The 14,138-nt window shown below is 42.9% G+C and overlaps 3 protein-coding genes across 3 annotated transcripts; 1 reads left to right on the forward strand and 2 right to left on the reverse strand.

The window, feature by feature from the left end:
• On the reverse strand, positions 1-2,247 carry LOC116266024 (protein RGF1 INDUCIBLE TRANSCRIPTION FACTOR 1-like). The gene is made up of 5 exons (XM_031647081.2): positions 1,735-2,247; positions 1,372-1,563; positions 1,180-1,254; positions 766-906; positions 1-632 (listed from the first exon to the last, which is right to left on the reverse strand). Exons 1-5 carry the CDS (start codon positions 1,777-1,779, stop codon positions 315-317), a joined length of 771 nt encoding a protein of 256 aa, XP_031502941.1. The 5' UTR covers positions 1,780-2,247; the 3' UTR covers positions 1-314.
• A 4,796-nt stretch (positions 2,248-7,043) lies between these two features.
• LOC116265283 (BAG family molecular chaperone regulator 7-like) lies at positions 7,044-8,971 on the forward strand. Its single transcript, XM_031645838.2, has 3 exons — positions 7,044-7,826; positions 8,013-8,315; positions 8,451-8,971. Exons 1-3 carry the CDS (start codon positions 7,176-7,178, stop codon positions 8,685-8,687), a joined length of 1,191 nt encoding a protein of 396 aa, XP_031501698.2. The 5' UTR covers positions 7,044-7,175; the 3' UTR covers positions 8,688-8,971.
• A 454-nt stretch (positions 8,972-9,425) lies between these two features.
• On the reverse strand, positions 9,426-14,032 carry LOC116265823 (flavin-containing monooxygenase FMO GS-OX-like 5). The gene is made up of 7 exons (XM_031646768.2): positions 13,218-14,032; positions 11,630-11,700; positions 10,832-10,984; positions 10,598-10,680; positions 10,286-10,421; positions 10,031-10,204; positions 9,426-9,723 (listed from the first exon to the last, which is right to left on the reverse strand). The coding sequence occupies exons 1-7, from the start codon at positions 13,825-13,827 to the stop codon at positions 9,544-9,546; spliced, it is 1,407 nt and encodes a 468-aa protein (XP_031502628.1). The 5' UTR covers positions 13,828-14,032; the 3' UTR covers positions 9,426-9,543.
• Between the last annotated feature and the right edge of the window lie 106 nt (positions 14,033-14,138).

The following is a 14,138-nucleotide window of genomic DNA, read 5'->3' on the forward strand; positions in this document are numbered from 1 at the left end:
TTGCAGATAAAATTAGGAATTTAGTTTTTGGAACATCTTAACAAACAATAACAATAATTTCTCTACAAAATTGGGCGGTTTTCAGCCGCACCATAACCCCCTAAACGATCCCATACATCAACACCATCGTCCATAATTCACAGTGAAACGGTAAAAAGTAAAAATAAAAAAATATACGCCGCAGAGAGAGAGGGGGGAGGAAGAGAGAGTTGGTAGAGAGAAAACGAGGGCCCGCCAAAACAGCGAAGTCTAAAGGGCGAAGAAATCCGGCGAGCTTGAGCAAAAAAGAATGGAAAGGAAGAGAGAGAGGGCGATCAGTAGAGTGGGGATCTCTGTGGGACGCCCTTCCTCCGATTATTGATTATGCTGGCGACCATCTCCGTTGCCGGGGAGCAGGTACGGTACGGCCGGGAGACAGACACGCTGGTCCTCTTTTTCCTCACGAGTTCCGACTCGCAAACGAAGGCCGGCGGCATCTGGAAGGAAACCGGCGTGTCAAGCACCGAGTCCGGCGTCATCTGGCCGTCGTCAAGGTCATCACCCTCGCCCCTGAAACCTTCCTGCAGAGGCAGGTAATCGCAGTCGTACAGATACTTCGACAACGAGCCTTCGCTCCTCAGAAGATGGTGCACCTAATTTTGGCAAGAAATCGAATAGAAGACAATTAAGCCGAATGAAATCCACCGAATTAGTCGATTTAAAGACTGCCCACAATTGGACGACGAACAAGAGAGAGAAATTTGAGGAAAGGAAAAACATATGTACCTTGCATGCTAGGGAGCAAAACAGGAAGGGCTCTTGCAGGCTCCGATCGCACGTACTACACATGTTACCGGAGCCCCTGAACGGTCGGGATTGAGGCCTCTGGTTCAAGAACACAACCTTGGCGCTGTTGGTGGTGTAAGCCTTAAGAACGGAAGGAATTTCAGCAAAGAGAATTGATCAGAAAAGAAGTTTCAACGAAAAAGTAAAAAGGAGAAAGCAGAGACAATTACAGTAAAAGAAGCGCGATCTTTTACGGTAATTAACGAAAAGCCGGAAAGAGCACCGAAAAAGAAACAACCAATTTGGCGTAAATCTTCATCAACCAACGATAATTTACATGCCAAGAGAAAACACGACACAAAATAGTATTTACAACTCGAAGGAAACGAAACCAAATTTCTGTGAGGAACCAACCTGAACATAGGCGCAATCGATGAGCTTCTCCAAATCGTCCAGCCGAATAACATCATGATAAACGTACCGGCGAACCTGTCGTGCAGAAAACCAAAAAAGCGTGAAGAGAAATCCAGAATTCGACCAAAAGCACGAAGAAAAAATATGTGGTAGACGAACATAACGAGAAAATGTAAGAGAAGAAACGGAAACCTGGAGAAGGCGATGGCATCGGTGAGGAGACAGGCAGTGAGGGCAGATGCTAGTGCAGCAATCCAAGCAGAAGATGTTCTTCTCATTCTTCTTTGCTGCCTCGTGAAGAGGGCAGGGGACAAAGAACTTCTCCGAGAGGAGAGTGTCCAACCACAGGGGATTGGGAGATGAATTCCCAGACGCATAACCCACCTAATGATTACAAAAGCAAAAGAAACATGAAAAACAAAAAAGTAGAAACCAAAATACAATTAACTAGAAATCAGAGGAAGAAGATTCAAAACCAGCAGGGATTCAAGGTTTTGTTTATTCTTCAAACACAAAAAGGAAGGAGAAAAAGAAAAGAGGGACAACACCACCCACCATTTTCTTGCTTCTCTCCTTTGAGGGATCAGCGAGCAGAAGCATAAGAAATTCTCATGAGTTCCGTTTGTCCGGAGGGGCCTTATTTATACGTGAAACTTAAATAAGCGAGGAAGGGTGGGTATGGTCTCCTATGGGGAATCAAATGAAAAAGAAACGGCAAAAAGAAGAAGAAAGAGGCAAAGGCGATGCTCAGACGGAGGGGCCTGAGTGGTGCAGTAAAGGGAAATTGTTGGGACTCACTCTCTCTCTCTTCTCTCTGAAAAGAAAAGGCAGAGAAAGAGGAAAGAGGAAGAGAAGAAATTAAAGGGGAGGAGGGAGTGTGCTCTGCCCTTCCCTTGTCTGAAAAGAGAATTGGTGCTCTACTGGTTTGGTGAGGAGGAAACAGTGATTGCCCAAACAGAGTGTGCTCACATTCATTTAACAAGCCCACTGCCCATGAGAGAGAGAGAGGAAATTTCTGCTAATTTTTTCTCCCACTCTAAAACCCTAAACCCTAACCACATGGATCCCAGGGAATGGCAGGCTCTCTGGCCATATGACAAATCTGCAGACGGTGACGCCTCTCTCTCTGAGATCTTTCTCTTGAACCGAAATTACGAATTAGCCCCGAAATCATATAAAAAGAAGCATGAAATTAGCCCATCTTCTGCGAGTCAAAAACAATAAAGTCGTAGAAGTGAAAGGGGAAGAATCTAGTCCCGGCGTCATTATTTTGTAAACTTTATATCCCGAGTCGTCGTTACACGAGGCCGGCCCTCATATTACCTCCCGTGAGCGCACAAATTTCCACCGCCCATCTCAACGAGCCAACGGTCGAGAAGGAAGTAGCGCTCCCCCATAATCTTATGCGTGGGCCAACGGACCCTCCCCACAAGCAGATAACTGACAAATTTTCTCAGAGTCGTCAATAAAAAATTGAATAGGGCTAGTTTAGGAAAAGTGACAGGGACCTGACCTCTCCTCCCCCAAACGCCAAACACAGGACAAAAATCTGTGGACGAATTGATGCAAAAAATGCCTAAAAAATTAAATTCACATGAAGAGCTTCGCCCAAAAACTGAGCCCCTCGTCAGAACGTCATAGTCGTACTCCGAGATGGACGGCTCCGACGGGGCCGTCGCCAGCGATCGGACGGCAGACGCGGGGCCTGAGGGGCGTATCCGTCATTTTCCTCATTTATGTGGATTTGACCGAGATCTTTGATTTTCGCTGGATTTCCATCTTTGTCATCCTCTCTACTCACGTCAATTTCGCCCCCTATTTCTTCTTCTTCGAAAAAATCGGGTTTCAAAAAAAAAAAAAAGGGAAAAGAAAAGGTTAGCCGCAGAGGGGCAGTTCTTTTCAAATAATGACGCCGGAGTCCCAGTCGGCCACCACTCCTCGAACCGCCCGCGCGCCCTTTTCGATTAAATGCCGTTCCGTTTTCGAGCTCCGTCGAACGCAAGGGGCAGTCTCGTCCTCGGCGTTTTCCAGTGGCGCTTTTCGTTAATTCTTCGTAAAACGCGGCGAGTTTTTCCGCTGCGCTGCCGATAAGCTCGCTATCTCATCCCCGGCTGCGTATGCAAATCGGGGCGAGATTTTCGAGAAAAATCGGGAAGAAAAAAAAAAGAGGGGAGGAGAAAAGGTTTCGGTTAAATGATTCTTCTCTTATTTTTCCTTTTTGGTGTTCGGGTCGGGTTAGGTTCGCTCAACCACGGTTAACTTCTCCGGCACGGTAAAGCGGAAGACAGCTAACGCGCTAGAGAGAGAAAGCGGCACGCTGGCGTGTGGTAATTTTTTTTCAGCGAGTCGGCCAATGGGGAGCCGCCACGTAGCCCGGGAGCACGCATCGGCCATCCACCGCGAGAGCCGTTACTGCTTTCCCCCCTCCTCCTGACCGTCCGTCCTTTCCTCCTCCGATCTAGCGGCGAAATGACGGGAATGCCCCCGGGAGTCAAAAAGGCGGTCAAGCTGCTCCAATCAACCTCTTTCCCGCGCTTTTTGAAAATAACCTGCCCCTCCTTTTCTCTCTCTCTCTCTCTCTCTCTCTCTTTTTTTTTTTCCTCCCCCTTTTGAAAGCGCGATTGTTTTGCCGCGAAAACCCGGACATGCGTACGGACTCGGCACTACGACCACCTCCCGCCGGTGGGGCCCGCGCCCCTTTCTCTCTCTACACGCTCGCCCTCTCTTTCTCTCTCTACTCCAAGGCCTCCTGTGAGTATCTCAGGCACTGCACGCGCACATCTTTAATACACGTGTCAGACACCCTTTTAATGGGGCGAGGGCATCTTTTTTTTTTCCCTCTTGCTTCGAGATAATCTTCAAATTTTTTTTCTTTTAACCTACACAATTTTTTTTTTTTACCTTTTTAACCACGGGGATAATCTTTTCCTCCTCCCCCTTTTTTTCCTCTTTTCGGTTGTTCCCACCCCCACGACGACAGCATACAATTTTTAACCGCGGGTAAATGGCAATCGCTTTTCCTTCACATGCACGACCAGATTTACCCGGAAGGGTTACAGGTTACTTATATTTTTGTAAAGCAGATTAATCGAATTAATTAATCATCCGAATAAAGGGAAAAATATGTGCTTAGAATTTATATCGTTATAGAGTCGATGTGCCTTTCCATATTAGAAAGATGTCGAAATATCGATAGCCAAATACTTTTAATGTTGAATGGTACCAAAATTGGGAACTAGTAATTGTGTCTTATATGAGAAATAATTAAGCATTGATGGGCTCTGAAAGGGTTTAGCATGTTTTGATCCACCTAACATGAGATCCAACATTGGTTCATGGCTTCCACAAATGATTTTAATGACTGCCGGACACTAATTCGAATTCAATTGTGAAACCGCTTACCGATTCTGGACCCGATTACCAATTGAATCCAAATTTCTTATTGAATCTGATGAAACGGATGCAAAACTATATTAATAATCTGCAGTGTCCCGCCACTTTTATTAGATTACAGAGCATCAAATTTCAGTAACATACACATTTATATAGGAAGCTACTAGTTAGAATAGCATATTGATGAATAATTGAGCCCCTAAAGCTTAGGGCAAATCGTCCAAACTTAGTCCCTATAGAAAAGATAAATAGTTCCATAATTTTTTATACTGCTCAAGCGAGACGTCATATAGAGCTGCTTCACTTGCATTATTTACACGTTTTACATCATCGTAGCGCACTGAAATGTGACAGCGACCATATAAATTTGCTATTATCAGTTTTTTTTCAATATAATGAACAATCAAATAACTTTGACCCCCCACCCAAAAATGAAAAAAGGTTTGCAAAAAACTTCCTTTAATCGTTCACTTCAAGCTCTTTTCACGTTATTCCTTTCAAAGTGAAGGAAAGCAGTTTTTGGCATTTTTACGAGGAGGGCATCATTGTCATTTCAGTCAACCTAGCTCATATTTTCAACTATAGTTGGGAAAGAACGCTTTTCGTTAGCAAAAGCAAGATCGGTGTTGGAAAATATGGAAGGCGTTCGCCGCTTTTCAAAATTATGCAGAAATGGCGGCTTCGAATTGTAATTTATTTTTCTTCGGTCTCCATAAATTCAAACCGGATTATTTTTCTCACGCAACGAACAAGCGCATCAAGTTATATGCTATTAATAATTGAGTTATATAAATAATTGTTTGTAGAGGTACTGAATTATGAATGGAGCTGGATTGGATCTTTGAATTCGGATCATGATGATTGATTGATTTAAATAACTTGGTTTGGGGCGAAGGACATGAATGGCCGCTGATTGAAGAGCGTTTGACAAACACGACGGTTGATGCCTCTGCAATTATGAAGCAGCTCCTTCTTCCATGCTTCATTCATCGCGGGGCGCTCGAATGTCAATGAATGTGCATTCAAATTTCAATACAACAAATACAAAATTATTTCCCAATTGGCATCTTCCTGAAAATAAGATTTCATTTGGGCTTTGTTGAAAAGGATTCGGTGGAAAAAATCGGACGTCCTAGAAGAAAAATTGTAACACAAATTTCTTAGAAAATCTAAGAAATTGAAATTGGTTTGGAATCAATTGTGAGCGTTTTTAATTGAAAAAAAAAAAAAAAAAACCCGGCGACGTTTACATTGTGTTTTAATATTTGGAAATTTAAATTTATTTTCGCGTATTTACTGCAGAGTACGACGTATCCATATCCCCGCTTTTTGCTCCGGTATTGGAAAACAATGGCGCCTTCCAATTTGTCCATCAAAACTTTTTTTTTAATCGAAAAGACCAACGTAACCTTTTAAAGGGCAAAAAAAAAAGGAGAGGAAGCAATCTCGGTGTTTTTCGGAAGAGGCAAAAATATATTTGAGCGAGTGTTTCTACAACTATAGAAGAATAATGTCAATATATCGGATTTGTATTGCATATTCGACCAAACATTTTTTTAAAAATCGAATATAAAAAAAATAATATTTTGATTAAGAAACGAGATGGGATTCAAATTTAAGAAATGACATGGGATCAAATTTAGATTCGAACATACATAAATATCCAATGGATATAGGTTTGGATCAGCTTTACTTTTAAAACAAAAATTGTGTATCTAATGCTCTTATATTTGAAAAAATGACCAAATTCGTCACAAAATTCACATTAAGATTCAAATATCAATGTAAAATCAGATTCAAAATGTGAAATCCAACTTCAAATTCGCATAATTTTTTTTATTTGTATTTAAATCTGAATATGTGAATATTTGAAAAAGCAGATACAATCAAAAATATATCCAAATTGAATCCAATTCGTTCACACCACTAGCCACCCCAAGGCATTAAAATCAATCTTGAACCTTAGGGCGTGAGGGAAAGGAGAAGAGGATTTGGTTTTTACTCAAATTCTTATGCTCACCCAAAACATATGGTCCGTTTGTCGTAAAAATTTAAATTTCAGAACGAATTTTTCATGAATGAAAGAATGAAATTGTCATGACCAATTAATTGACCATCGAGAAGTTTGAGTGGAAGAATATTATGTTCATATAACACATGCTTTAAAGATACAATACTATTGGCTCCAAAAAATAGATTGTAAAGTATTTGACATCTGGAGCATCAATTACTATCGTCCAATCGATGACGGTTCTTCAATAGAACTTGTGGTGGAGATACCGAATCTGCTAAACAGTATATTTTAATGACTTGTAGTAATCTTAGAAGTAATAATAACATAAAATATCAATTCATTAGCAAGCATTGTGTGTGGCGGTGGAGTCGGATCATGAACAGTCCACCACCTCAGGAATCAATTATAAAATACAGATTTCAGGCTTACGTGATCGTTGGTGGGCAGCCATGAATGCTAGCCATAAAAGAAAACCATAATCTATATGGATGTGACCTTTTTCCGGATGAGCTAAATAAACAGAGAAGGATCTTCTTTTTGTTTCTTCTCCTCTTCTGCGCCTCTCTGGCTCGTTTTGGTCATCGCAGGAATGAGTTTCTTCAGCAACACCCAGTTCTTCTGTGATCCCTTGCTTGAGCACCACCACCATCTTCCCTTCTCTCCATTCTCCAGCGCTTTCCTCAGATCCCACCACCACCTCCTCCTCCCGCCATTCCCATTGGAGGAGCCCCTGGCCTTGTCCCTCCTCCACTATCTCCACCCAATTCCCCGCCTCTTGCCCGATGCAATCGAGTTCAGCAGAACTGACTTCTATGCTTCCGTCAGGGGGTTCACTATAGAGCACAATCTCTCATCGCCATTACCATCTCATGTTTCTTCGTCCTTCCCCTGCTCTTATGGGATCGAGACGGAGCCGTTGCTGAGGTACTTGAATGATCGTGTCTCTGCCCTCGAGCTGGGACTTGAAGAGTTGCTTGCCTTCGATCGGAGGTTGCTACTCAAGGGGCAAAAGCGAAACGTCTCCTACGGTCACAAGCTGGAGTCGGAGGGCTGGACGGGATCCGAGAGCAAGCGCAGATGGGAGGCGGAGATCAGAGGGCTGGACGGCCAACGTTCGAAGAGCGCCGCCAAGTACAAGGTCGAGACGTCTTCTGGGAAGAAGGATGAGCCGAAGAAGGAAAACCCACGAACAGTTCGCATTGTGGAGATTGAGGAGCCCGAGCGCAATCCCGTCAACCAGGTGGGCTCCTTCATCTTCATCATCTTGCCAACCAATGAATGAATGAATCCAACAAATAGCGACGGTGTTAACAATTTCTTATGAAGTTGGTTACGATGATTTGCTGATGACTGGTAAATGGTCATGATTTTTTTTAAATGTGATTATGAAACGATACGATTGGGGATGATGCCTCCCTGAATGCAGGGGGTGGTCGGGAAGAGAAAAGACGTGACCGTTAAGGGTAGAGTAAGTAAAGGCAAGAAGAAGGAACTCTCTCCTCTAGATGCTGCCCTTCTCCTTCAAACGAAATTTCGAGCCCACCTAATTCGCCGCTCACAAACTATCCGAGGCCTTAAAGATCTTGCGGTTGCGAAGGCCAAATTGAACGACTTAAGGTCCCTCTTCAACAGCTTCTCTTACCGCCGTCGTCTGACCGTCGAAACTGGAGAACGCCAGAGGTTCTCCGAGAGGATCATCGTCCTCATCTTGACCGTTGAAGCCATCGTGGTACTTACTGAATCATTTCTACAGCTTGTTGATAATCTGAATCGCTCCATGCAACCGTCTCTACCATCTGCTTGACATGTTAAATAAGCGACAACCATCTGAATGGCCATTGTCTGGTCTCATTTCGCTTGCCAGGGTTCGGGTTCGATGATTAGGGAAGCGCGGAGGACCATGATCGTGGAGCTGGAAGCGATGCTTGATGCTGTCAATCCGCAACCTCCAGGGAAGATGTCGCCATTCAGTAGAAAGCTTGATCTTCCAGGGCAATCCGGCAACGCTGAACTGAAGGAGATGGCCCGGGGCGTAGCTGAGGTAGTCCACTTTCTCGACCAAGAAGGCATCAAGGAAGAGTTACAGGAGGTTTCCTTGTAGAAGGAGCATAGTTTTTCTATTTCCCTGCTCTAGTTTATCCCTTCGGCAGCGATTTCTTCTTTCTGGTTTAAGGGCCTTCTTTTTATTCCTTTCCTGCTCCATTTTAACCCTGGTTTAGTAGCAATTGCTTCTTTCTGCAGTTCCCATTATGAAGCTGATCGGATGAGATCTTGGGATGTTGGTCTATTTTTGTGTTCTGTATTGTGGTGCCACAGTCAACATACAATATTATAAAATATGTTGTCCGTGTGCTTGAAGAAAGATTTATGAAAAGATATGCTCCATGAATTGGATGTTAGTAGTCATGTGGCTCTGGTTAAATCCGTGGATTTGATGTGGCACAGTGTTACTGAATGTGGCAAGAAGCCAGACAAACTTTAGGGCTTATCAAACTAGGGATGTCCAGCCACAACTATGATGCAGGCTTAAGACCCTCAATTTACTAGCTATTTTACATCGTTAAATGGTCTGATCTGAAGGCCCAATCATGGTGATTTGGAGTATAAATCCAAGTATATGAAGATCAGAAGACCTTAAGGTCTAATCTGATATGAGCTGCTCAGTTATAACAAAATGGACAACCGATTCCATTCGCCTTAAATACTTAATTTGTATTTAGTCGCTGTGCATAGTTATCTTGATCAACCTTCAGCCAAGGTGTATCAGAAGAAATGGATTTCGATGCTTCCATCAATTTGCTAGAAGTTCCTGCTTCATGCAAAGACAATGGTTCTGTAGTAGGCGAATCGATGCCCTTGATGAAGGATGTGTGTAGCAAAACAAAAACATTGTCATCACAAAAAGACACAACAGAAATACATGACCAACTGAAGAAAAATTTTCACTACGGAAATAGTTACTCAATTGTGAGAAAGTGTTCCTGAGCTTGCAGAACCAAATCATGGTCATCCCATTCATCTCGATAATTTTCCGGCCTAGCAATTCGATTCTTGTAAGTTGCAGCAAACATCTCCTTCCTCCATTCCTCCACCTTCATGCACCCGCATTGCATCGACAGCCAATCATCATACTCAGACTGTCAAAACGGTAAACAGTTTTACCCCTTTCAGAACAAAGTCCAAACCACGAAAATTGGGCTTCTCTGCGACATGATAATCATGAAGTAAAACTCCTATTCGGGGTGCTCAATCCTAACAATGAATCCCTCATATAAATCTGTGTACAGAAAGTATGGTCTGGACAAGCTTTATTGCTTCCATCTTGACAAAGGCAATCGCAGACAGTCAATTTCTAGAGAAACTATCTAATCATGAGGGCGTTGGAAACACTGACGTGGAGATCAACACAACCTAAAGACATTCAAATTACAAGCCTGAACTTACCTGGTAACTTGAAATGTTATGGGTGTAACGCTTAGGATATCCAGCTGCTTCAATCTGCAAGTAAAAGGCTTCTACATCTTCCAGCATCTCTCGTTCAGATGGAAGCGAAATCCGCCCTGAGAGAACTCCTGCCACCCACTTGCTTTGCAGTTCGAACAATGGAAACGGATATACCTGTCATCACCAAACGAAAACTTTTACAGTATGTGCCGCAAGAGAACGACTTCCAGTGTTACTGATTCATTAGAGAGAAACCTTCCAGGGAATCCCAATGAATGAAAGCGATGGAGCCAACGACGGCGGAAAAACGTGCTTATACAGCGGGCCAACACGGTTGTCGTCCACAGTTACTGCACCATTCGAGTCCAGAAAAGGAAAACGAAATTTGTACCTGTGACAAAGAGAGGCCACCATTAATGGAGACTAAAAATCTGCTTGAATGAACAGGAGCTGCATATTCATTGCAATGAATAAGCCATCAAAAGATACAGGGAGGTAATCTCTGTCAATTGAGGCGAAAAATAGAAGACCCACACGATCACGCTGAAGACCAGACGCTTATACTACCCTGTGCAGTGTATAATGATATCAGCAATTACTGAACTTCCATCACTGAATACCACGCCACCATCTTCATGGGTGCTCTTGATCTGCATGGGTTCTCGCTGAGATTAGCTTTTTCTTATAAGTCACCAACAAATGTTTTCTTGAATTATTTGTTTTCTTAAAGCATCTTGCTTGACATCATCTCTGAACAATTTTTAGCTAGAAGAATCTAAAGAAAATACACTGTTCATTTACCAAGGAATGAAGCCACATGTTAGCATATCCCGGTTGCATCCTTGGTAGTTCACCTGATTCAGTTCTCGACGAAACATGAACTTCTTTAGCTACTGGAGCAATGTCTCTGGAAATATCCTTTGCACTCGCATAACCGCCTATCAGAACTACAACCTGTAAACAGAAGGACAAGGGATGATCTTTCCTTTTGTGACGCACAGCTCCATAGAAATTTATGTTGCTGCACTGAACACCTTCAAGTCAGTTTACAAACACGTAGTCACAAGACTGTATATAGTGCGGGTAAGATTTAATATCTTATATATATATATGAGAGAGGTTGGAGGTATGCACCCAACAAACAAGGGGGCTGGTGCATTTTTGAAAACTTTCGTAAAGAAGTAGGCATTTTAGTATTGAGTGGCTGCTCGATAATTACTTTTTTAGAAAATTTATATTTTTGGACATATCCTTTATCATTTTTATAAAAGAAAACACAAGACATCAAGTAAACTTGTGTTAGCATGAGAAACCAGAAAAAATTAAAACGATAAACGGTAGATGTGACGTAACTCCTCACTTTCAAAAGCTTACTATCATATTCAAATTAAAATTACAAAGAATTTTAAAAGACTTATCACAAGGGTTGTAAGTGATTGGTTATCTTAATTCATAACCATTTTGGGTTAGAACAGAAGCTGCTAGAGGACGATTTGGCGAACGGGCCTGAACCCAATGTAAGAGTGAGCCATTACATATGATGAGCATTCAAAAGATATGATTTAACAGATGATCACAACCCCGAAAAGAGTTAAATACCTTATCTGCAAATGGTCCAGGAACGCGATAGTTGTGACTATGCATTTGTTTCCCCCGCCACTTTTCAATGCCTGTAAAACAGCGTATATCAATGGACTCAGTAAACATGACACTTAGTCTTTTATATATATATATATATATATATATATATATATATATATATATATATATATATATAATCCATTGACAATCTATTGGAACCATATATATAATATATTTATTATAATTATATATATATATAAATATATGTATTCATAATATATATAATTTTAGTTTGTTTTTTAGTTTAATTTGTCTTTTCTTTTTACTGCAGTCCACTATATATAAAGAAATATGGGCAGGAAAAAGAAAAAAATATTTTGAATTTACACAAGAAATAACACTTTTGGGGTGCGTGTTGGAGCAACACCAGCACCAGCACCAGTTTCGACACAGGTGCGGCCCTTTTTAAAAAAAAAAGAGTCAGTGTGACATAACATTTAACTTAACTCATTCCAGTTGGCGAAGCAGTACACTAAACTTAGATTTCGATTGCTTTATTTTGTTATGTACACCACCTTTGAAAAAATACACGGTCGCGTATGAATAATTGCAAAATTTTCTCCGTCTTCATGCATTAATCGAAGTTAGCCAGATGATAATGAGATTCATTTCCTCCTCCTATATACGTTTTGATCAAATTGGATCCCGTAAATGCATTCGACATGCAGTGAATGAAAGGAGAATCGAAAGAGATGCAAAAGGGGACAAAAAATAGAGAGATAATGCAAAACAACTAGTAGGGTTATTCATTAACTCAAAAAACTGATTACAAATGAGGATTAAATGCCTTTAAATAGAGTAAAAACGGATCCCTGGATCTAGATCCGAATGAAAAAACAATGAATAATACCTAAAAATACTATAATTGAATCTAAATGAAACAAACTAACCAATAAACTCAAATTGCGACTGATTTTTTTCTTTCTTTTCATCCTCTACTCCTCCTGAGTCAGACATATGATTAATTTATAGTTAAGCGGGGAGAAGGCCCGACTGATCTATAATATTCCCTATTGAAAAATCCATGAATTTCATGTCCTAACTCCTAAGAACTTAAATATATCACAAGTTTTGAAATTGAATACGCAAGTATCGATTTGGGGAGCAGAAGCTGCATCTCATTGAGCCTTTAGGCGTCCTCTTTCCGACCCACTTGCCGGTGGCCCCCTCTTTCCGACCCACTTGCCGGTGGGTCACCACCAGTCTGCGAGTAGTCTTTCCGACCCACTTGCCGGTGGGTCACCACCAGTCTGCGAGTAGTCTTTTCGACCCACTCGCCGGTGGGTCACCACCAGTCTGCGGGTAGTCATGCATATTCACGTGTTTCTGGCAGTAATGGTGTTCAATCTCAAATTGAAAAAATAGATAATGTTACGCAGAAAATATAGACCATTGACGCTCATAATGATAATCGTTCATCACAAGAACAAATGGAAGAGATTTTAGCTGTAGGGCTAGAGAATATAAGTTGCCAGCTTAATAGACTAATGCAATGTAATTGTATAATCTACTCGCAGGTTTGAAAGAAAAGCTTATACAGTTATACCGGGGATGACGGCGAGTCGAGGCTCCGTGTAATGGCCATTGCACACAACGACGGCGTCGAAGACTTCCTCGATCACCGCGGCGGAAGGGGGCGTGCATTCCCTGTTGAGCAAGGCCCGCCTGGACCGGACCAGCCACCTTCCATCAGGGTGCTGTACCACATTCACGACTTCCGTCTCCAACCGAATCCACCTCACAAGATCGAAGTCCGCGGCAAAGTCCGCTAGGTAGGCGGCGACCTCCTGGTGGCTGGGAAACCTCCGGCCATCGCAGCCAGGACGGACTGAGAAAGGGTAGTCGAGGAAGCCCATGACCTCCCTCGGGAGGTTGGTGCGCAGCGATTCGTAGACGCTGCTGTGGACCAAAGTCCGGTTGGGATCGACGCCGAGGAGGTCGGGGGACTCGACCTCCGGCGTGTACACCCAGGTGCCGCCAACAGTGTTTCCCCGCTCGAAGACGACGACTCTATGGCCTTCCCTCCTCAGCTCCCTCCCCGCCGCCAGCCCCGCTGCACCGGCCCCGATCACCGCCACCTCCTTCCCCGCCCGTTTCCTGGCTGCCGGCACGAGCGCTTCTATCACCATCGCCGGAAGCGTGGTGAACGAGGCCATGGTCCGGTGGTAGTGCAGCCGTACTTGCCGGAGGGAGAAGTGAAGGAAGCTTTGGCCGAGGCTGATCACTGCGGAGGTACAGTACGTATTTACTGCGGAACTCTTGTCACGTCGCTGAGCTAGAATCTTCTTCGTCTGTCTTGACTGACAGGTCGGACTCGGGTCTGAGACAACCGGGTCAGATCCAACCAGACCTGCCTCGAGTCGAGCGGTTCTTCTTGAGAACCACTAATTACAATCATATTTGGATTCAAGGTAGGCGTGAACCCAAGCTCGAGGCAATAAAAACAAGGTCACTCTTTCTATCAACT

This window comes from Nymphaea colorata, chromosome 12 (genome assembly GCF_008831285.2).
Source record: "Nymphaea colorata isolate Beijing-Zhang1983 chromosome 12, ASM883128v2, whole genome shotgun sequence".
Classification (NCBI taxonomy): Eukaryota; Viridiplantae; Streptophyta; class Magnoliopsida; order Nymphaeales; family Nymphaeaceae; genus Nymphaea; species Nymphaea colorata.